At 50.5% G+C, this 21,618-nt stretch overlaps 1 protein-coding gene across 2 annotated transcripts in view; it reads left to right on the plus strand.

Annotated features, from left to right (window-relative positions):
- The window catches only part of ITPKB (inositol-trisphosphate 3-kinase B), a 46,889-nt gene extending 25,659 nt beyond the window's left edge, over positions 1 to 21,230 (plus strand). For both annotated transcript variants that reach the window (XM_065739668.1, XM_065739669.1), the window contains 6 exons: positions 13,241 to 13,340; positions 13,480 to 13,693; positions 15,628 to 15,832; positions 18,446 to 18,547; positions 19,368 to 19,439; positions 20,900 to 21,230. In XM_065739668.1, coding sequence (XP_065595740.1) covers positions 13,241 to 13,340; positions 13,480 to 13,693; positions 15,628 to 15,832; positions 18,446 to 18,547; positions 19,368 to 19,439; positions 20,900 to 21,115 — 909 coding nt within the window. In that variant the 3' untranslated portion in view covers positions 21,116 to 21,230. The remainder of the gene's footprint in view (positions 1 to 13,240; positions 13,341 to 13,479; positions 13,694 to 15,627; positions 15,833 to 18,445; positions 18,548 to 19,367; positions 19,440 to 20,899) is intronic.
- Positions 21,231 to 21,618: the final 388 nt, after the last annotated feature.

Genomic DNA, 21,618 nt, shown 5'->3' on the forward strand with positions numbered 1-21,618 from the left:
TATGCAGTTCATTACCACCTGACTTCCCATGCAGATGTAGTAACACATGCGAGTTCTCATCTCTCTCAGTTTGTCATCTGCAGATGGAGTAAGTGTGTCCTGGGAAAAGCAAGCGTGTCCTGGGGAAGAAAAAAAAAAGGCAGAACTTGCTTTTTCAGGCTCAGGCACTTAAAATATGTGCTTTAGGTGATGACAGTCCCAGGATGCAGAAGATGAGAGCTCACTTTCTTGGACTCCTGGGAAGCTCTTTGTAAATGAATCAGGGCCAGTGACCTCATTTTCAGTAAGCAGGGAGGGGAGGTCCTTGCTGATTTGTCTGTGGAGGTGCCTGATTAAGCTGCAGAGTAAATAATAGGAACAAATTTTTCAGAAGGACCTTTCCCTGTGGGCTTGTTCCCACTGAGTCAGTCCCAGTTACATCAACGAGCAGTGCTACTTCAGTGACTGGAGGAGTCACCAGGGCTGATTGCTCCTTATCCCTCAGCTGGGTTGTCACCATGGCTTTCTACTTCCAGCGTACTGCAGCACAAATGCATTGTAAGTATGCATCGTAGCGGGGCCTTGAGTTCAGAAAGCAGGGATGGGCTGGCAGTCTGAGCTTTGCTTTCCTTTCTCCCAAACGTCCCAAGTTACTGGGATGATGTCCTCCACTGGAAAACATCCAGAAAAGCCCAGCAAAGGGGAAGCAAGGTAAGCAAAGGAGCACGAGTGGGGATGCAGTAATAAGGGCATCGGTGGAAATTGTTTTTCAGCAGACGAAATGCAGGCTCAGGGGCAGCTGGGCTCAGCCAAGCAGACAGCTGAGTCAGCACACTGTGCTGTTGTCTTGCTTTCCTCGCTGGAAAGGGGAAAGGACATGCACATACCTCCTCCTCCAAGTGCTCTGGATAAACTCCCCAGTGTTCTGGAGCCTGCATGCAAAGCTTTGAGCAGGGCAGGCAAACCTGGAGAAAGCACAATAGCTGCAGGGGGAGCCTGGCATTGCTTCAGAGGTAGCAGGTTTTGTGGTGCTGAGCTCAGAACTATCTCTAAACATCACTGGAAAATACTTCAGCCTAATAACACATCTCTGTTTTCCTGTTTTCCCTAAGTTAACATTCTTTGCCCTGGTTTTTGGCTGACTGATGAATTGATTTATTGCTTTAATAGCAGAAAATGACCACCAGTAAATCCCTTGCTGCCTCCAAGGCAAACTGCTCATGGTTTGTTCGTACTCCAGAGCACACATATTTCGCAGGGTGATTTTCCAGCCTTGGTCCTCAGGCTGACTGCAGAAAGCAGACTTCTTCTGGTGCACTTCCATGCATGGATGGAAGTTCATTTCCCAGGCAGAGCTTTGTCCTGACTCAGGTTTTGTATATCCATACCCCGCCAGCAGCTTGGGCCAGTTTGGATGTACATGCTGGATGCAGCTGCATTCATGTGACTTCCTGGGCTAAACTTTCTTTTGGGGGAAGAAGCAAAGTCTTTGTTTACCCGTCTCAATGGAAAAGTTTAGCTCTAGCCTGTCTTGCCAAGGAGGGAAGGAGTGTGCCAGAGTGATAGCACGGCGGGCTCTGGCTGCAGGCGAAGCGGAGGCAGGGCTGGTGCTGGGCATGCTGCCGGCATCACACCGGCAGTGCAGGGTGCCCTGGGCCATGGGGATCCTGCTGAGCATGCAGCTATTTCTTGGCTTTCTCAGCTGCTAAAGATAGAGCTGGGCAAGTGCCCCGTGCCCCTTCAATATCCATCAGGGAATGATCAGGAGAAGCTGTGCGCATGGAGGATAGCAGAGGGTTGGGAAGGGAAATGTCTTCAGCCATGGATGCGCAGAGTAGGGGATGCTCAGCTGGCATGGGATGCTCTCTTGCAGGGCTGAAAGGCACAAACTTCCTATGTGGCTTTCAGTTAAATGGTTCAAAACTACTGTGAAGTTGAATTATAGTCAGGCAATGCACCTCTGTGCTTTGAAAGCTGTAGGAGTGTGGCACAGCTCCTGTTGCAGTTGTTTAAGCAGGCTCTGCGAAGGGACAAAGGTATGCCACGCTTTTGAATGTGTGGGCTGCTTTCCTGATCTGGCTGCAGCAGCACACTTCCCCACAGCAACACCGTACAGAAGGGAGGTTTGACTGAAGAACATTTGTTGAATGTATGTTTTCCAATGAAAGGCTTGACTGGACCCAGGACTTAGTAAATCCAGCTCTGGAGACCAGCCACTCAGAAAAGATAACGTTTTATATCATCCTCTGCTGATGGTAGGAAGCAGAAAAGCATGCTCCACATATGCATTACCCGTCTCCAGCATTTAAGGCCTTCTGCTGGAGCAGGAAGGCTCGTGCAGTGAAGCTGCTGCTAATTCCCAGCCCCAGTTCTTGTAGTGCAGTTAGAGCACCTCTGCAGCTTCCCTGCTGATTTTGTCCAGATCCCCACTCCTGTGAGTGCTTCTCTGCTCCTTGCCTTTGAAGCTGCTTGGACTCAAATTAACAATGCTTTAATGGGACCGGCATCTTCCAAATGAGACTGTTGGCTGCTTGCCATCGCTGCCACTTTCCAGATGCTTTAGATGATCCCTTTTTAACAACATTTCTATGAAGGAAACCAGAGTTCCCCCACCATTTCCAAATCCAGCCGCTCTCCAGGCTGTGCCAGTCACTGCCTTGCGATTACTTTGCTGGTGTCAGACAGTATCACAAATAATCACCTCCTCAACATGTCTTTTGTTAGCACCTCTAGCACGCTGGCTGTTAGAAATACCTTGGTTCATTAATGAGACACTGTTTCCAGCACATAAACATTTCCATCCCAGAATGACTGGCTGTTACTACCTAAAACATTTGCTCTTGTTTGTAAGCTGAATAAAGCAGAACACCTTCCATACTTATGCCCATGTCACAGCCTGCTGAGAGGGATTGAACTGTGCTCCTGGTCTCACAGGCATTCATTCACTGGCAGAAGAGATACGCTTTTATTTGCAGATTTATGGTTCTATGGGTGCATCAGCCATACCACTTCTGGGCAGTCATGTCTGCATTTTAAAATCCAGCTTCAGCTCTCTTGAGGTTCCTATATTTGCCCTCGTGAGCTCCAACTTTGTCTGGCCCTGTTGGGTGCTGGGAGTCCCTCCTCTTCTGTCCCACGGAGGTGATTGAATTGTGGCCACCAGCCAGGCAGTAGCTAGCTGGGTGTTCAGGAGCCACATGTTTTTTGCATGCAGAGTTATGTTTGGGATTGAGAATGGGAAGGATTTAGCCACAGTATTTGCATAGCTCTTGTGCAGAGCTCTGAGATGTTCAGTCTGGAGATAAGGCCCTGGGGTGCCTTGGTATTGTCCTTTCAGTATCTAAAGGGGGATGATAAGAAAGAAGGGGACAGACTCTTTAGCAGGATCTGTTGTGACAGGACAAGGGGAAATGTTTTCAAACTAAAAGAGGGGAGGTTTAGTCTGCACATAAGGAAGAAGGTTTTTTTATGATAAGGGTAGAGAAACACTGGAACAGGTTCCCCAAAGAGGTGGTGGATGCTCTGTCCCTGGAGACATTCAGCATTAGGCTGGACTGGACTCTGAGCACCTGACTGAGCTGTAGGCGTCCCTGTTCACTGCAGGGAAGTTGTACTGGACGGCCTTTAAGGGTCCCTTCCAGCTCAAATGATTCTGTGTTTCTTTGAATGTGCTGTGTGTAGTGCCAATGGATATGTGAGCTCACCTCCACCAATGGTGCTGTTACTGGGACTCCAGTGGCTTGTGGTGGGAACAGCTGGGAGAGCTTTGCCTACTGGAAGGGGAGCAGACGGAGCCTTTTCAGTAATTCCTGTCACATTGGGAATGCCACTCCCTGACTTGCTTTTAATGCAGAGCATCTCCATGTTTGTGCAGGTGAAGGAACAGTGAATCTCAAATGGTCCCATGCAAAAAAATGCAAACACTGCTGTGGTTAGCTTTCCATCTCACATGACAGGGACAGTTTATTTGCAAAGCAGCTCAGCTTATTTTCTGCATATCTCACCTCCTTGTTCCTAAGGCTGAGGAGCCTTGGGCATTACATTCCCTGAGAGGCCCCAGCTCTGGCAGCCCTACACTGTACATAGTTGTGGCTTTATTTGCATTAACAATGTAGGATCTTCTCCTTTGCTTGCTGAGCAGTGGCCCCAGGCAGTGGTAGCCAGCTGGGCAGCAGAGGCAGTCTCCAAAAGGCTCCTTGCTCCAAGCTGAAGAGTGGGTGGGCAACTTCTGATCTCTGACTGATCTCGGTATCACTAAGAGGCTGTGAAGGTCTCAGCACTGTTCTGCAGAGAGCTGGACTGCCTTTTCACTTAGGAAATCTCCAAAAGCAGGTATGGGGAGCTTTTAGCAGTTGTCCCATAGCTGAAATTACCTTTCTGTACCTTCTTTCCATTTCTAACCAACAACTGGAGTGACCTTAGGCTTGGAAATGCCTGTGGAGTTGTCTTTTTCTTTTCTGTTTTCCATTTTCCTCCAGGAAGGGAAGGCTGCTAAGCCTCTTAATTCAATACCACTGAACGAATGCTTTAATTCTCCACTGGTCCCTGACTCCAGTGAAAGGATGGCTGTGCTGCAGCCAGCATGCTGCTGCGTGTGGGAGCTGCTGCCCGCAGCCCCCACCTCCCAGTACACAGCAGAAATGCAGGGATCAGCCTGCAGGATATGAGGTGCCGAGCTTCTCTGTTTGTGCATGGGGGATGCACTGACAGGTTTGCTAACACAGCAGCAGCGGCTGAATGGAAGAGGAAATACTAACTGTAAAACGCTCATCCTTAAAGTGTGTGTAGGGATGGGTGGTGGCTATTGGTAGGAGCTGCGGTCTGGGATGTGCCTCGGCCTGCTGATCTCTCGATAGCTTGCTCAAGAAAGCCACCTCCTGTTCTGCAAGCTTCAACACCGTGTAATGGAAAAATGTAGAAGCGGGGCCCAGCTGTGCGTCACTGGCTGCCGTGGCAACCTCCGCCCGCGCTCGGCTCGGCCATAGGCGCGCGGGGCTGTCTGTCTGTCTGTCTGTCTGGCACGGCGATGGGACGCAGCGCTCAGCATCCCCCAGCCCTTAGCAAGGAACAAGGAAATACCAGAGCTCGCTGTGTCACTGGAGCCTGCCGGGCGCTAACACAGCAGGAATTTAGGAGCCCTGCAAGGAATTCCGTCAGTCTTGTTTGAAGGGGGAGAAGCATGTGGCACTTGGCCATTGCGCTTCTATTAGTACAGGAAAAAACGCTGAATTTTTTCAACTGTGCTACAGTGTTTCCTATTCGTAGGTTAGCAGTGTGTGTTTTGCTGTGCGGTACCAACTGTCAGTGAGGAGCAAGGACCTATTTGCGTTGCTTTGTAGTAAAGCTTAAGCTTTACTTTCGAGCTTTACTTAAAGCGACAGGAAGCTGTGAGCTCTGTGGGTGCCTTCTAAGACCTCCAAGAAACCCTTCCTGAGTCAACTGGAAAGCACACCATGTTGCTGCCATGCCAGCAGGCTTGCTCTCTGGGGGGGCAGGAGGATGGGAATCGGGTGCAGGCATTGGGCATGGACCCTTTGAGGCACTAGGGATGCTCAGCTATTGATCACACTTGCACTCTGGATGTTTGTTTCTCATGGCTGTCGAATGAAAATGCCAGAGGGTTCCTGTACTCAACAGACCCTCTCCCAGGCTTCTCCAGCACCCCTAGAGGGTGAAGACCTGGCCATTACCCGCTTACTGTCTCCAAATAACCTGCTTAATTTGGAGAGGAGTTTCCTTTTTCTCTTATTTTCTTTCAAAAAAAAAAAAAAAAAACCCACCTAAAAATAGCCTGTCAGAGATCTAGTGACTAAGTCCTTCAAGTGCTGCTGAAGTAAACAAACAACAAAGTGTCTGAGGGAAGAAGATGACTAAATTTTTCTACCTCCTTTTCTGCTTCCCTCACCCTCAGAGCTAAACATAGTCTCCCTCAACAGGAGGATTTGCTGCTGCCCACAGTGACAGCCTCACAGATATGGGTTTGCCAAGCCCCGGTCGTATGGAGAACCAGGCACCTTCCTTACATTCGTTTCTCTTCTCGCTTACTCTTCCCCCAAGAGAAAATATATTTAGAAGTGCTAAGACACAATGAGCTAAACTCTGTCTTTGTTCCACCCACGTTTATAATGGGTTCATTGTATCGCATCCGCCAGCGCCTTCGCGATTATATGGCTAGATATAACAGCCTCCTACCCTTCACTTTCTTGTCCTTATTTGGACCAGAAAATGGCTCGAGCCTTTTCTTCAAATTTGATAGGGCTGTTCTGGGAAAGACTATTTGGATTTTAACGTGAAACCCATGATTTCTGCTTCTTGAAAGGATCTCACAGCTCACTGGAGGGAAGCTGCTTTTTGCTAAACCAGTGCTCAGAGGGTGGTGCTGGAGTTATTATGTACTTAAACACCGTGCCATGCCGTGTGCCTGGCTTCTGCTGCTCAGCTCAAATACAGCCTCTTTCAAGAGAAGTATTTATTTTAGAAACTACTTCGCTTTAATTAAGAAAAAAAGAAAGGAAGAAAGAAAAAAGGAAAAAGATAAATGCGCTTTTTCAGATCTCGCTCTTTAAATGAGGAATCTGAATTGGTTGGATCACCCCAGGGTGTGCTGCTCCGACCCTCTCCAGCCCCACCCCAGGAAAGGAGTGACAGCGTTCAGGAGGCAGTCTTGTACTTAGAGTATTTAGAGTCATAGAATCATGGTACATCCCAAACTGGAAGGGACCTGTAAGCATCACTGCGTCCAGCTCCACTGAGACTCTCTGTCCTGCATCCCAGCACCTCTGCCTGTGCCAGCCTCAGCCCTACAGGGTGACACGTGGTCCTGAGCATGGTGCTGTTTTAGGTTCTGCCTGGTTCTTCTTCAGTGTCTTAGGACTTTACGACTGAAGTCTTTTTCCTCTTCTGTGCCAGCCCTGTGTGTTGGCACTCAGCTGGGTTGGAAAGCCACAGAGCTGTGGCTGAGGCAGGCTGGTGCTCCCAGCAGCTGCTGTGTCAGCAGGGGCTCCTCCAGCCACGCAGCACCAGCTTCTCTGACATGAGAGCCAACAAAGTCTGCAGAGCACTTTGCTCTGTCAAAGTGCTATCCAAACACTAGGGGCTCCAAGCGCAAATGAAAGTGCTAAACTGATTTAAAGGCAAATTAAAAGGTCATGCCTGTTGAACATTCAGCTTTATGGTTTGGTTGTGTTTATGAAACTTGTAACTACTCTTTTAAGCCAGCTTTTTACACTCCGTGTACCCAGTAAATGCAGGCGTGATTGGGGCTTTGCATAATCACAGAATTTCAGAGGTTGGAAGGGACCTCTAGAGATCATCTAGTCCAACCCTCAAGGGGGGAGGGGTTATGACTAATTAGGCTTTGGACTAATTTTAAAAAATGTATTTATACTAAGCAAATCATCATAGCACTCGCCATGACTTTTGCCCTTCCATATCCCCCTCCTGTAGCCTCCAGCACTTAGGCTACTCAGAAGATTCCACTTTTTCATGGCAGAAGGGTTCATTTTCACTCCTGTATTCTGTAATGTGTCATTCAGTACTGGCCATGCCGTGTCAGAGCAGCAAGTGAGCTCCATAAATGTGCAGAGCAAGGGAACAGCAGTAGGAAGAGTCTGGGAGTGTCTACAACTGAAAAGCTCACATCTAAAAGCTGGGCCTCTCCTGCAGACTGCATCGTTTCATGACGTGGCATTGGTTTTGCAGAATCTTGCTTGTGTGGCACCAGTACTTGTGGACAGTGTGCGCTCAGGGCTTTGTATTTATGGCATCTGTATTGATGCCATCTTTGTTGATCCCCAGGTAAATAGCACAGGTGTCCACCATGGCACTAGATGGCCAAGTCTACTCTGCTTGTTTATAGAGGAGGCTGAAGAGAAGAGAGACGAGTCCTTGCACCTTACCATGGGCTGATGGGGGGTCGTAAGCTGGGGGAAATCCTTCCAAACCACCCTTTGTTTTGCGCGTTGCTTTGGGCATCCCAGATCACTTCACAGCACGTGTCCAGGAGCAGGCTGGTTCCAGCCCAGCCCATTTTGGGTTGTGTCCAGGAGCAGATAGGATTTAAGCAGACTGGAAACACAGTGTCGTGGTTTAAGTCCCTGAAAACTTGTAGGAGAGGGTGTTTGGCAGCTGGCAACCTGGGGCGGGGGGGGGGGGGGGGTTCCCTGACTTGTGCCACACTGTTCTCTCAGATCAGAGTCTGACTCACTGTCTGGGCCTGGGCCTGCTCTGTGCTGCTGGTGGGCATTTTTATCATGGTTACCTTTTGATAATGAGCTGCTTGCTCACAGGACTTTTCTAGCAGTCCACCAGAAGTGACAAACTGTTTCTGTTTCCCTTGAATTCCCTAAGCCGAAAATTGCTTAACAAATGTAATTTGTATGTACCTAATGAGTAACAAAGACATTGCTAGAGATCTGGATCAGTTCCTGCGCAGGAAAGTGGGCAGGGCTTGCCTAATGCGTACAATTAATAATTCATCCAGCTTTACTGGAAAGCCACTTATGACTGATCTCTGCTAGGAAGATTTTGGCCTTGCTCGAAGAGCTGGCTGCTGATTGGGATGAAACACTCACAGAGGCAACCGCAGCCCAAGTGCCACTTCTGCTTTTCTCCCACTTGATGCTGTGGCACTGCCTCTGCTCAGCCCTCATGCCCACACATCACTGTGCACTGCGAGTGAGCAGGAGGAGGCTGTGGCCGTCCCCACACACCGGGTGCTTCTGCTGGTCCCACAGCCACATGGCTTCCTCCTATTGTCAGAGGGAAGGCCACGTCCAAGCACCACGGACACCCATCTGGGCTTTCTCCTCTCCAGCGTCGTAAGCAGGAAAGGGGAGTTTGCAGAGAGCTCCTGTTTTTTTCCAGTAGGCTGGAATAATTTTCGATGATCCCAGCAGATGTTCCTGGCTTCCTTGTGCTCTGGCCGAGGCTCCTCTGTCACTCGTGTTAATCTCTCACAGATGGCAGAGGAGGCAACAGCTTCATCCACATCGATGTGGATGTGGGCGGTCTGCGTCGGAAGAAGACTGCATAAGACATGGGGCTGGCTGGGCCCCCCTCCCAAAAGGCTGTCCAGCTGCAGAGCACGGTCTAAGCTCCATGTTAGTGACCTGGAGCCCATCATGAGTGGTTTTGGCAGAGATCCTGAGTGGAGGGGGCACAGAGGAGGCACCCAACAGCGTGCAGGTCCCTGCCTGCTCTGCCCCGTGCCCTCTGTCACCAGCACCCTGCACAGTGAACAGAGCTGGCCTCCTCACCTCTCTGATGGAGCTTGTCCCAGTGAAGGGAAACAATCATCACTAGGGATACCTTAACTACTTTCTAAAGACCAAAAGAAAACACATTCGTTCTTTCAAACATGGAAAACGAAGTGGCTTCCTTTCCCTTGGCTGTATGCGTGTGGCCCCCAAGCAGGCTGACACAGAGTGAATTCTGCGGGCAAACACTCCCCACTTATTTATTTATTGCAGAGGAAGCCTCTCCAGTGCAAAGTCTGCTCTCCTCGGCTGCTTGAGTTGCTGTTTGTCAAACCACAAGGCTGCAGACACAAGGAGCAGCTCACCAGCCCAGCTCAGGAGTGAGGGATGCCCTAGGCCTCACCGAAGCCCCATCCCGAGGAGGTGGCTGGTGCTCAGCAGCAAGCTCCTGTTTTGGAAAGGCTGGAAGGGAAAGCAAAGAACAGTGATGCCCTGCTGTCTGCTCTCAGTTTTCCTGTTTTCTGCTCATTTATATCAGGATCTTCCGAGGAGAAAGGGGTGAAGCTCTCTAATTGTTCATGTAACACTGCTCTCTCTTTCCTGCTTCAGCTGCATGACCTTGACTCCAGTGGTACATACTCTGCTTAATGAAAAGGACCCATCTCCAACTATTCCTAGGAATGTTCAGTCCTGTCAAACTATAGGAAACCATGAGTGGTTGGATATTAGGAACAATTTCTTCTCCACACAAGGAGTGAGGCAGTGGCACAGGTTGCTCAGGGAGACGGTGGAGTCACCAGCTCTGGAGGTGTTCAAGGAATGTGGAGATGGGGACTGAGGGATGTTGTCAGTAGGCACGGTGGGGATGGGTTGGTGGTTGGATACCATGATCCTAATTAGAGGTCTTTTCCAATCTTGATGATTCTATGGTAATTCCAGCAAATGACATTGTTTTCTGCCCATCTCTCTGGCTCGATGCGTGCAAAGAGCAAAGCACCCCCAGCTCCCCATAGCACCATCCAAACCCTGCACTGAGAAAGGGAAGGGAGTGGCCAGAAAAGCACATCTCCCTGAGCAGGCACGAGAGGAAAGCCATCTGCCAGAGGAAAAAGTGCAGTGAGCACTGAGCTCATCAGTCGCTTTTTTGTTTAATCTAATTGAACACAACGTATCCTCTGACCTTCTGGGTTGGCCTAAGTTCTCCCATGTTGTTCTTTCCATATAAAGCTCTATTGACAGACGGGGAAAGCCTGGCGTTTGCCTTAAGCTTCAGATAAGCAAAGTTAAACACAGAGAAGATAAAATTGTTTTCCCAGCACTCCTCTCCCCTTGCCTGGCTGTGGGTGCTGACTGGGAGGGCTCAGCTCCTCTGGCCTTGCTCGCCATGCCACAGCTGAGATGAGCTGGTGTAGGATCAGGAGAAGGCAAAGGCAGGAGTTGGCTCTGCCAGATGTTCAGCTTCATTTCCACGAGGCAGAGGAGGAGTGCAAATGGTGCTGCTCTTTACCACATTTATTTTCAGAGTCACTGAATTGCTGCATAGCAGCTGGTCGATCAGCGTGTGCTGATGTTCAAAGAGGTTTTAAATAAAATGTGTCCATCTGCATCAGACACGTTCTGCATATCCCCTGCTTAGGTTACATACTGCTGCTGTAAGAGCTCGATTGGTCAGCACAACTTGGTGAGTTTTTGGGGAGGGAAAGCAGCTGGGAGCTGGAATTTGGGGAGAGCAGGGTGTCAGGATGCCACGCAGCTGTAAGCCATGTACGTGTGGCACGGGCTCTGACCAAACAAAACACCCCAAATGCGTTCAGCTTTTGGCATGATGTGCTACCTGCTCACTTCATTGTGGGCAAACGAGACTTCAGCAATGACAGTGGTTGAGCACTACCTTTGCATCCCAACAGCGTGGGCACAGTGGGAGACTCCTGTTTGCCGAGAGATCTCAGTTCAGAGCAGAACCATCTTCTGCAGTTTTGTTCAGACGTAGCCCCACAACCCTGCAAGAGCCTGCATGTTAGTGAGGCTTCAGCATTTCTCTCTCAACCCTCTGTGCTTGGCCTGACTTTTGAGCCAAGATCCTGTGTGTATGTGCAGTATGGCCGAAAACATGGTCCTTAGCCACAGCCCTAAAACTTGGGTTGGAAGTGTCTAACCAAAGACATATGTGAGCCAAGCTACCAAGGGGCAGCCCTAGCAAAGGGGCACCAGCTGTTAGCACTGCTCTGGGGGGCACTTGGCTTCATTCTGCCTGCATCTTGACGTGCATCAAGGATTTAGCTGCAGAGCTGTAACCCCCGAAAACAAAATCTTGGCCTGAGGAATTGCATTGCCTTGGCTGGTTTCCTGGGGCTGAGGGACTTGCAGAGCTGCTCTAGGGTAGCAGGACACCTCTTTGTTCCAGACGAGGTAGGTTGTGCTTGTCTGGGGTCCAGACTCCCCCAGAGGTTTTTTCCTCCTCTTTTTCATGACATCGGTTAGGACTTGATGTTACTATTTTAGAAACAAAAGGAGGGACCCCCACCCCCCTCCCTCAGTTTCCCTACCACTCTCTGCCAAGAGGAGAACAAAGAACAGCTACAGCACACCAGTTCTGGCACAGCGCTTGGAAATAAAAACATCCATCCTCATGTCAGGTAGGGAACTGCTCTGCCAAGGCCAGCAAGCTGTGCTGCCAAGCAAACCTGCTGTGCAGAGGGGTCTGGGTGCAAGGGATGCCTGGTGTCACCCCCTGAGGCAGAGAGCTCTGTGGCAAGCTGCTGCGCTCGCATACTGATGCCAGTGTGTGCTGGGATGCTCCTGGTGCCAGGACACGGGCCAGGGGAAGGGCCAGCTTCCATTCTGGCTGGGAAGGGCAAAGGGGAGGGGGAAAGGGCTTTGCTCCCCACCTCTGTCCCCCTGCCTGCTCTGTGCAGTGCCCTGCTGCCTCAGGGCTGGGGTGTAGAGCTGTGTAACTCAGTGGAGTTTCCACACTGCAGACACTGACATCCTTGTCTGGCTCCTTCCTATCCTTTTAAACATGTCAGCAGTTCTCAGCACAGATTCCTGCGCTGTGAGTTCACTCCAGACAAGCATCCAAGCTGCAAGTTGGGGCTGCTGGCTCTTCTCTGCCTGTCTGCAAAGTGTTACTGGAATGGAGGCCAGCTCTCCAAACACAAGGAAGATATTACTGGGGCTTTCTGGAAGGCTCTCTCACATGCATTAGGAGTGGAGCAAGTGAGGATAATTTATCTGTGGACTTCCAACTGAACCCAGTAGCTCCTTGTGGCCAGGATAAAGATTGTTTGTCTCCTCTTCTACGAGAAAGCATTTTTCCATTGTCATTGCTTTTTGTTAGTGGTGTGTTCCCCAGAACAATCCAGGGAAAACCTCTCCCCAGGAAGGAGCACGCCTTCAAGATAGGCTTTCGTATATCTGACGACACTCTCACTGAAGTAATGTAAATAGTTTTGTGCAATCCATCTGGCAAAGAACACAACAAATCAGGAGGGAATTCTCCAAAAAGTTGTTACTGATCAGCCAGAGGGGCAGGTTAGACGTGGGCATGTTGCAAACCTGATATACAAAGCAGCTGTCATTCAGTGGGGAGCAAAAAAATGCCTTGGTGAGCTTTTGCATGTGTCTGTCTCTTCCTACCCAATGGATACAGAACAGAGCTTTGTGCCCCGGGAAGAACCTTGGGCTTTGTTCCCCACTCCATCTGCTGTGATCTGCTACAACAGTGCTTCCCAAAGATGGGCAAATGTCCTCGTGGTGCTGGGATGCAGGGGAGTGGAGACAAGGTGATGTGTATGGCTGGGCTGTCATTATCAGAAGCAGCCAGCTGGAAGAAAGGCTGCCCGCTTTACAGAAGTTGTGATTTTTGAATGTAGTGCTGAGGCCCAGTGACTCTGCCTTGGCGCAGGGTGATGGGAAAAGAGCAGATTCTCTATTTGTTTTCCATTCTGTGCTGGCTCCAGTGCCTCCTGCTCTGTCCAAGACAGCCACGTGCTGCCTGGAGTGACTTTATGGACAGTAAAAGCTTAAAACACTGCATTCACCTTCACAATTTTTTTTTCCCTCAGAGCAAATCATGGCGGAAGATCAAGAACATGGTGCACTGGTCCCCGTTTGTGATGTCCTTCAAGAAGAAGTACCCCTGGATCCAGCTCGCGGGACATGCAGGTAGAGAGCAATGGGAGTGCCAGGAGTTCTTCTGGGCATGGAGATGCTTCTGATGTGTTGGGCTGCCCCTCTTGTTTTGGGGAGGCACCATGCCACCCACCCCCAGATGTGGTGCCACATGGTCTCTTGTCACCCTCAGGCAGTTTCAAGGCGGCAGCCAATGGCAGGATACTGAAGAAGCACTGCGAATCAGAACAGCGCTGCCTTGACCGCCTGATGAACGATGTCCTGAAGCCCTACGTTCCTGCCTACCACGGGGATGTCATGAAGGACGGGGAGCGATACAACCAGATGGAAGATCTGCTAGCTGAATTTGACTCGCCCTGCGTTATGGACTGCAAGATGGGGGTCAGGTGAGTGACTCTGGGGCACTGCTTGAGTTCTGAGATGCTGAAAGAAGAGGGTGAAACCCTCCGAAGCACACAGGTGAGAGTACCACTTCCAGCTAAAGCTAAGCCAGCAGCATGAGGAGAGGGGTGTGAGGAGGCCTGGGCTTGAGAAGGACCTGGTAGCACAGGTTCAGACCCCACTACTGGCTTCAGGGCAGCTCAGGTGTGGCAGAGATGCTTGCAGTGCTGGAAAAGTTGATGGTTTTTGTGGGAGGGAGGAATGTTGTTTGTTTTTTTTTTACTCCCAAACACTCAGTATGAAACTTCACCTAGGGTGTCAGGCAGCAGGGAAGCAAGGAGTACTTCCCACTGGAGGGTGTGGAGAAGAAGGCAGGCTGCAGGCACTGTGCTGCCATGAGGGCAATACAGGACCCACTGAGGACGGGTTGATAACAGCTGTGCCAGGAGAAGACCTACCAGTCTCTGGTCATCCCCAAAGGAAGCTTTGCCAGACTTGAGGCCTGGCTATGGGTCACACCTGGAGCAATGTTGGGGACTAAACCATACATGAAGATTATCTATTGTTCTGATCAAGGAAATCTAGCTTTCTGAGCAGTATAAGCAACATTTCTGAGAACACTGGTTCTCTATTCTACTGTTTTATTCTGCCTGCCACAAAGTCATGGGTTTAGTGATGTCAGCTGAAGCCTTTTTGTCCGCAGTATTTCTCAAAGGGGCTGCTGCCCTGAGGATGGCTGCTCTGTGATCATATGCCTCCTCTGAGAGAAACACCAGAAATACAGTCTTCATGCCCAGCATCCTCCGCTTGCATTTTGCATGTTCCTTGCTGAGATTTTATTGCAGGCAACCCGGGGAGAGGGCTCAGCCCTTCTGCAGAGCTGTGCATGGCATGTGGAAGTTGAAGTTTAGATATGGGGGGAAAGGGGGGACAGACAGGGTCGTTCCTGAGTTGTTTAGTTGGGACATCTCTCCTGGCTTGGCAAGATGTTTGCAGAGAGCCTGAGCTCTCTGGTCTCAGTTGAGGCATCCTTGGGAGCTGCAGGAGGAGCTATGTAGTGGCTTAGTGCTGCTGCAGGAAGTCTTGTTTTCTGGAGAAAGGTTTACTTCCTGCCAGAATGAAGAAAATTTCTGTCAGTGCATTCTTGCACAGGGAGTGGATCCTCTGGAGGATGCATAAAACCGAGCTCTTTGCATACTCCCCTGCAACCCCTCTTCTCCTTCCCTAAATCCAGCTGCACCCTGAGGTCCTGAGGGTGATGGTGAGCACCTGGTCAAAGCTGCATCCCTTCCTTTCCTCTGTTCTGTACAGAAGCTCTTGCTAGATAGTCCAGTTAAACCAGATAGATACTGGGCAAAATAATCTTCAGCGTAACAGCTCTGCTTGAAAGCAATCTGCTCAGCAGCCAGTGAGCCACATTCCCTGTGATGTGCAAGGTGAGAGGACAGCAGAGTGCATGAGAGGCTTTGGCAGTAGCTGCTTGCACTGACTGGAGCTCAAAAGGAGCAGCAGATACTGCTAATACTGAGGAGTGGGACATGACCACCTCTCTGCTGCCTTCAGTGCTTCCAAGGCACGTGGAAATTTTCCACACTTTGAAATCTGCATCCTGTTTGTGAGATTAAGTCTCTGCTCAGGTTTGCTCAGCATTGGCCTCCCAGTACCAAGGGTTGGCAGGGAAAAGGTGCCAGTAGGGCAGCAACTGTGGGCACCTGCAAGATGTAGCCTCCCTCATCATTGCTAGGCTGGCTTTGGTTCCTTGGTAAGGAACAGATTTTGATCATGGGATGCTAATTACAGCAGGAATATAGCTCTGAGGTGCAAACTGGATCATAGAATCATGGAACGGTTTGGAATAGACCTTATAAGATGATCTCTAAATATGCCCTGGTGTCTCACGGCCCTGTGGCCCTACTAATGTCCCCCCATCTCCTTACAGAACGTATTTGGAGGAGGAGCTGATCAAGGCCCGGAAGAAGCCGAGCCTGAGAAAAGACATGTACCAGAAGATGATTGAGGTGGACCCTGATGCTCCCACTGAGGAGGAGAACGTGCTGCGGGCAGTCACCAAGCCCCGCTACATGCAGTGGAGAGAGACCATCAGCTCCACTGCCACGCTGGGCTTCAGGATTGAGGGGATAAAGGTGAGGCTGCCCCGCGGGTGCACAGCCTGTGGGAAGAGCTGCCAGGGGCTTTTGTAGCATGCACACATAGAGCAGGTTGGTGGTGGGACAGTGTCACATTGGGTTCCCTCACCAGGCACCTGACTGTGCTCTTCTGAAAGCATAGCTGAGCTCAGGGCATCAATGAAAGGTGACAGTTTTAGCCATAATTCTGTAAAATCAGCCACTCTTGTTTTCCCTGCAGCTGGGCAATGCCTTTGCTCTGAGCTGCCATGCGTATTTCTGGAGATGCATTTCATGGGCAGTAGAGCTCATTTCATTCATCTCTAATGCAACCATGCTCTCACACCCAAGGAGCAGCTCTGGGGCTGAGCCCCTTGCAGCGTTTTCCAGCACACAGCAACACGAGGAGGCCCTGCATGCCCTGTGCTCAGGCTGCTCCCAGCTCTCTGCAGTACCTGCAGTGGGTCAGGCAGCTCTTTGCCACCACCCCCTGCCATCAGAATCCCTTTTCTACTGCAGGCATCCCCAAGCACACCATGAGCTGCTCCAGCCTACCCTTTGCTTAGTTTCCATTACTGGTGCTTATTATAAAACTGCATCTATATAAAAAGAGAGTGGGCCAGCTGGGGCCAAAGTTCATGTGCACTCTTTCTTCTCCCTGCTTACTATAATCAAGAATATCTGCCTATTTATAGGCCAACTTGATATATCCTTGGCCTCCAGCGATGCTTCTCAGTCTGTGCTTTGGGGATGTTTTTGGACTTTATAGCAAAAATAGGGCATATATGAAACGCTTGAAATGAAAAACTAAAGAAAGCAAGAACCCAAACCAACAAATTCTGTTCCCACACAGGCCAGAAAATGCTGTGGAGGGACACAAAAGCCAGGGCTGAGTGGGGAGAGTTGCACCCTGCTTTAGTCAGCTGTAAGAGAGCTGCAGCACAGTGTTGGCAGTGGATTTTTTCCAAGCAGTGAGACAGCCCTTTAATTTTAAAACATTGGAAAGTGCTGACCTCCAGGAGTAATCCTGCCATGGCTGCTAGGGGCTAGCTAATTTGATCAAGGCTCTAATTACTATAATTCTCCTTAAATCCCTTGGCTTCTGGCTTATATTCCCCTAAGCTAAAACATTAGCAGTTTATGCTGATTTGTGGCTGTCGGAGCCAGGTGAGTCGTGCTGCATTGCTGTATCTCCTCTGTTCTGGGGACATTCAACCACAAATCTCCCCCTCCTTTCTTTCCTACTGAGGGAAACATGGGAATGAACCCTTCGTTTACTGCCTAATGCTGGTGAGGGAGGCAGGTTCTGAGCCAGCAGCCAGGTGCTTGCAGAAGGGGCTGGGTCTGATCCTGGGGGCATAGGCTGGAGGGGACACAGCAGGAGGAGCAGCAGCAGCACAACTACAGCATGGGCAGTGAGGACTGACAGTCACTTCCCAGGTGACCTCAAGGTTATGGTTCTTCCTCTCCAAAATGGAAATCTTCTCTGCAAAATGTAGTTCGTACCACTTACTTAGCATTCTGGAGTTATGAAAAGCAGCTATTAACAATGTCAGTGTGTTAAAAGAAGTACAGATGATCCCTCTTGACCCAGTTTGAGCTTTCTGGAGAGTTGCTCTCTGCAAAAAAAGATATTGTTCAAGTTCCTGCTGTGACCTGAGAGTTGTTCACCACTTCCCACAGCAAGGCCACAGTCAGATATTGCTGCAGAAACATTCCTGGGGCTGGGCTGTTGGTGGGGGCTGCTAACGGCTCCTATGTACCCGTGGCTGTCATATCCCAGGCAGGCAGCTTGTGAGCCCCTTGGCCAGTGGTGCTGGTGGCCAAACTCAGCCCTGTCCCAGTGCCACCAGCACCAGCTGGACCTGCTGGCAGGGAAAGCAGCCATAGCTCTTACCAGCCCCCTCACACTTGTGCTATGTGGAAGTCAGCCCCCACGGGGCTCCGACACCTGGAAATGTCACCGCAGTCATCGGCCCTGTGGCAGCAGTATCTGGCTGGCCAAGGAAGCTGTGGGAAGGAGGTGATTGTGGGAGCAGCACTACGGGCAGCCTGCTTGGCTTTTGCGAAGCCCAGATTGCCTTATCGGAGAGGCCATCTGCAGTTTGCATTATTTTTACAAGCACTTAGAAGTCCATCTCCTTTCTGGGATGCTCTGTGGAAAAAGTCATGCTCTTACGTGTGGAATTTGTGTCGTGGCACTCCTACAGACTGATGTCTATCATCCCCCTGGGAGAGGGTGGGCTGACGTTGGAGCCACCACGTCAGGATTCACGTGACGGATATATGGCAGCACTGTCCACTTCCCCTATACATCATGTGCGTGCTGAGCGAGTCCTCGTGGGTATGTAGCTGCAGCCAGAGCCAGGGAATGAGAGCCCGGCATATGTGGCCCACAGACAGAGTAACTGCTTGGGCAGGAGGTCCTGAACTGCACATGGGTAGCCAGCCTCTGCTCTGCTTCTTCATCCCTATTCATCTTCCCCAGCCTACAGGATGGTTTTTTGGCCTCTGTCCCCTCACTGCACTGCCCACAGCCTGCGTGGGGACACATGTGGCCGCTGAAACACTCATCCCCTCCCCTGGCTGCCTCTCTCTCTGCCCTGCTCACAGCTCTGCCTTCCTTTCCAGAAAGAGGATGGCACTGTGAACCGGGACTTCAAGAAGACACGGACAAAGGAACAGGTCACAGAGGCCTTCAGGGAGTTCACAAGGGGGAACTGCAACGTTCTGGTGAGTGGGAGATGCTGTGGGATCTGCAGGGAGGGGGTTCCTCTGGTGGCTGCTCTGCAGCCCAGGGAAGCTCTCTGAAAGGAGGGATGGGCAGGAGAAGCCCCATCCTGGCGAGAGGGTGGAGGGAGGGCAGCAGAAGGCTGGAAGGCCACACATGTTTGCTGCAGCATCACTGGCCAGGGCAAAGGCCACAGGGTGTGCTCAGTGTTCAGCCCCAGAACACACTGCAGAGGCTGTGTCCCCATGACCCTGGCGCTAAGGGCAGCCCCCAGCCTCGCTTTTGGCCTGAGATGTGACAGGGCCAAAAGGATAGGATGCCCTGCATGGTCGGGAGCCCTGGGCATGAGCACACCACAGTGAGCATTTCCTCAGTTGCACCGTGTTGCCCCCAAGAGTAAGAGATCTGGCTGTAAACCATTTATACAGGCTGTGTCAAATATCCTATTTGTCAAAGCACTCCCATTTTAAGTTGTACTGTATAAAGCCTACAGATGAACTGCAGCAATTGCAGTGGCCATAGGCACTGCCTCCTTCAGACCTGTGCATTTGCTTTGACAGTATTTGCATGCTGACTGTGTGTAGGTGTTCTAACGTGTGACACCTAATTTGCAGAAGTGCTGATACTGAGCTGTAGAAGTATCACGTGATCCTTGAGTGACAGAGTGATAAAATGGCAAATGAAACAAAGCATTGTCCTCTTAGAATGAGTCTGCACTATGAGAGAGGGGGTTCTGGGTGAGAAGCCCTCTGTGTGCCCTGAGCAGCAGCTTTCCTGCAGGCCTCCAGCCAGCTGATGGCTTGTTCTCCTTTGTCATTCCAGAACAGTTATCTGAACCGGTTGAAGGGGATCCGTGCCACCCTGGAGACATCTCCATTCTTCAAGTGCCATGAGGTAACACACACATTCCTTCCTCATGTTTCACTTAGGCAGTCCTGACTGCTTTCATCTCAGCTTGCTCAGAGAGGAGGAGTTAATTCAGAGGCTATGCATTTCTAGAACTTTGAATTAATTCTAATGTCTGTATTTTCATACCCATTGATCTAGTCCTCACATGAAAATACAGCAGATGACTGATGTAATAAACATGCATCTGATATGGGCTCAAATCTAATAGAAACCAATGCTCATACAGATGAAAAGTGACCTAGGAGGAATTCAAGCTGCTTGTGGTTTTATATGACTGTGAAAACTTCCTAGAGTGAAAGTGTAGAGGTCTTCTTGAGAGAAACTCCTGCCTGAGTGCACAGGTGAGGTACCATGTGGCTGTCAGTTTCTCCATGCCTCCAAACAAGGCTTTGTTTTAGCCATGAATTGCAGACCTTCCCCAGACTGGCGTTGCTGAGCTGGGGTACCACAGTCAGGACATTTCCCTGGAAGGACACCAGCACTGGCAAAGAGTATTTGATGCTGCATCTGGCTAGTGAACTCTGAGAGTGCATTTCCTTGGCATCTTATGGGCAAGAGAAGCTGGCAGGAATGCCTGGCTTGAAGGGACCAGGGCACAGCTCCCCTGCCTGCAGCAAGGCAGCGAGGGAAATGCAGGGAAGCACCACTTCTGAGTGTTTCAGGTCAGTTCAGTGATGGAAACAAAATGCTCCCTGAAATGAAGTACCAGGAGTCCATTTGAAAACAGAAACAAAACAGCCTTTCAGAGATGTTTTGAAAGCAGTTTCCAAGCCTTAAAAATTACGAAGAAGAGGCATTAACTTTCCATCCTGCTTCAGGACGAGGTGCAGCAGTGGGGCTGCCAGGCTTCTCCTACCTCTGGGTCTGGGGCTTCTCCAGGGAGCTGTGGGAGGATCCAGCCACCCAGGCCAGACAGCAAAATGTCAGCAAAAGGTTGTCCTTCAGATGCTCTGTTCTGGTCAAGAGAGGTTCCTTATTGCTTCAGAGGGGAATCTGGATGTGACAGAATGATGCTTTGGGCAGGATGCTGTGCCATCCCCTTGCCCAGGGAGCACAATATTCTGCAGTCATGCCTGTGGGGCTGGTGAGCACGAGCAGTGCCAGCCAGCTGCCAGGAGCCGGCCCTGGGAAGGCCTCCATCAGAAGGCTGAAGTTCATCTCGCTCCTTCCCCAGGGATCTTGCCTTGGTTTCTGAAATTCCATCTCTCCCTTCTGTGCCTGTGTTTTGCTGACCTTCTTCTCCAGCCAGAAGCAGGGATTGAAGTAAATCAGCTGTTCTGAATGCCTGGTTTGCATGCACAAACACTGCCGGCAGAGCACCGATGTTGCTTTTGCTCATGCAAAATCTTGGCGTAACCTCTTGCAAGTGCAGCCTGAGCCGCCCCCCAGCTGGCCAAGGGACACACGGGCCTGGTGCACCACTAACTGTCCTCCTGTCTCTGCAGGTAATAGGGAGCTCCCTTCTCTTCATTCATGACAAAAAGGAACAAGCCAAAGTCTGGATGATCGACTTTGGGAAAACCACCCCACTGCCCGAGGGACAAGTTCTCCAGCACAACGTGCCCTGGGTGGAAGGGAACAGAGAGGATGGCTACCTCTGGGGGCTGGACAACCTCATCCAGATCCTGACAGACTTGTCCCAGAGCGAGGACTTGCATTAAAGCCTGCACCCGACTCTGCCACTACCCAAACCTGCCCCCAACTGACTCTTCTGAACTGCACTACAAGACACTTTCCAACCCTTGCCCTTCCAATTTTAAAGCTGTACTCTCCCTATTTAAGGTGGTTTCGTTGTGTTGTTCTTTTTTTTCTTTTAGTTTTTTTTTTCTCCCCCCTCCACATGTAAATACAAAGCTAACCTGCCAGAACAAATGCTGAACTTGAAATCTTGGCAAAACAGAGTCGGTGGCATCCTGGGAGAGGTTGGTTAGGCAGCCATGCGCTTTCACCCCTTGTGCAGCTTGGCTTTCAGGGAACTTGCCTCCCAGGTGGCTGTGGATCAGGGGATGCTGCAGCCAGGCTCTGTGGTGCTGCAGGGCCCTCCCTGCCTCCACCGTCAGAGGGTTCATCCCGAAAACACCTCTGGCAATGCCCAGGACCCTCCCATACACAGGGTGCATGAGCGAGGCCTGGAGATGGTGAAGGGTTCCTGGGGGAGTATCCT

This window comes from Cyrtonyx montezumae, unplaced genomic scaffold (genome assembly GCF_038088225.1).
Source record: "Cyrtonyx montezumae isolate F1298 unplaced genomic scaffold, pur_monq_1.0 scaffold_24, whole genome shotgun sequence".
Classification (NCBI taxonomy): Eukaryota; Metazoa; Chordata; class Aves; order Galliformes; family Odontophoridae; genus Cyrtonyx; species Cyrtonyx montezumae.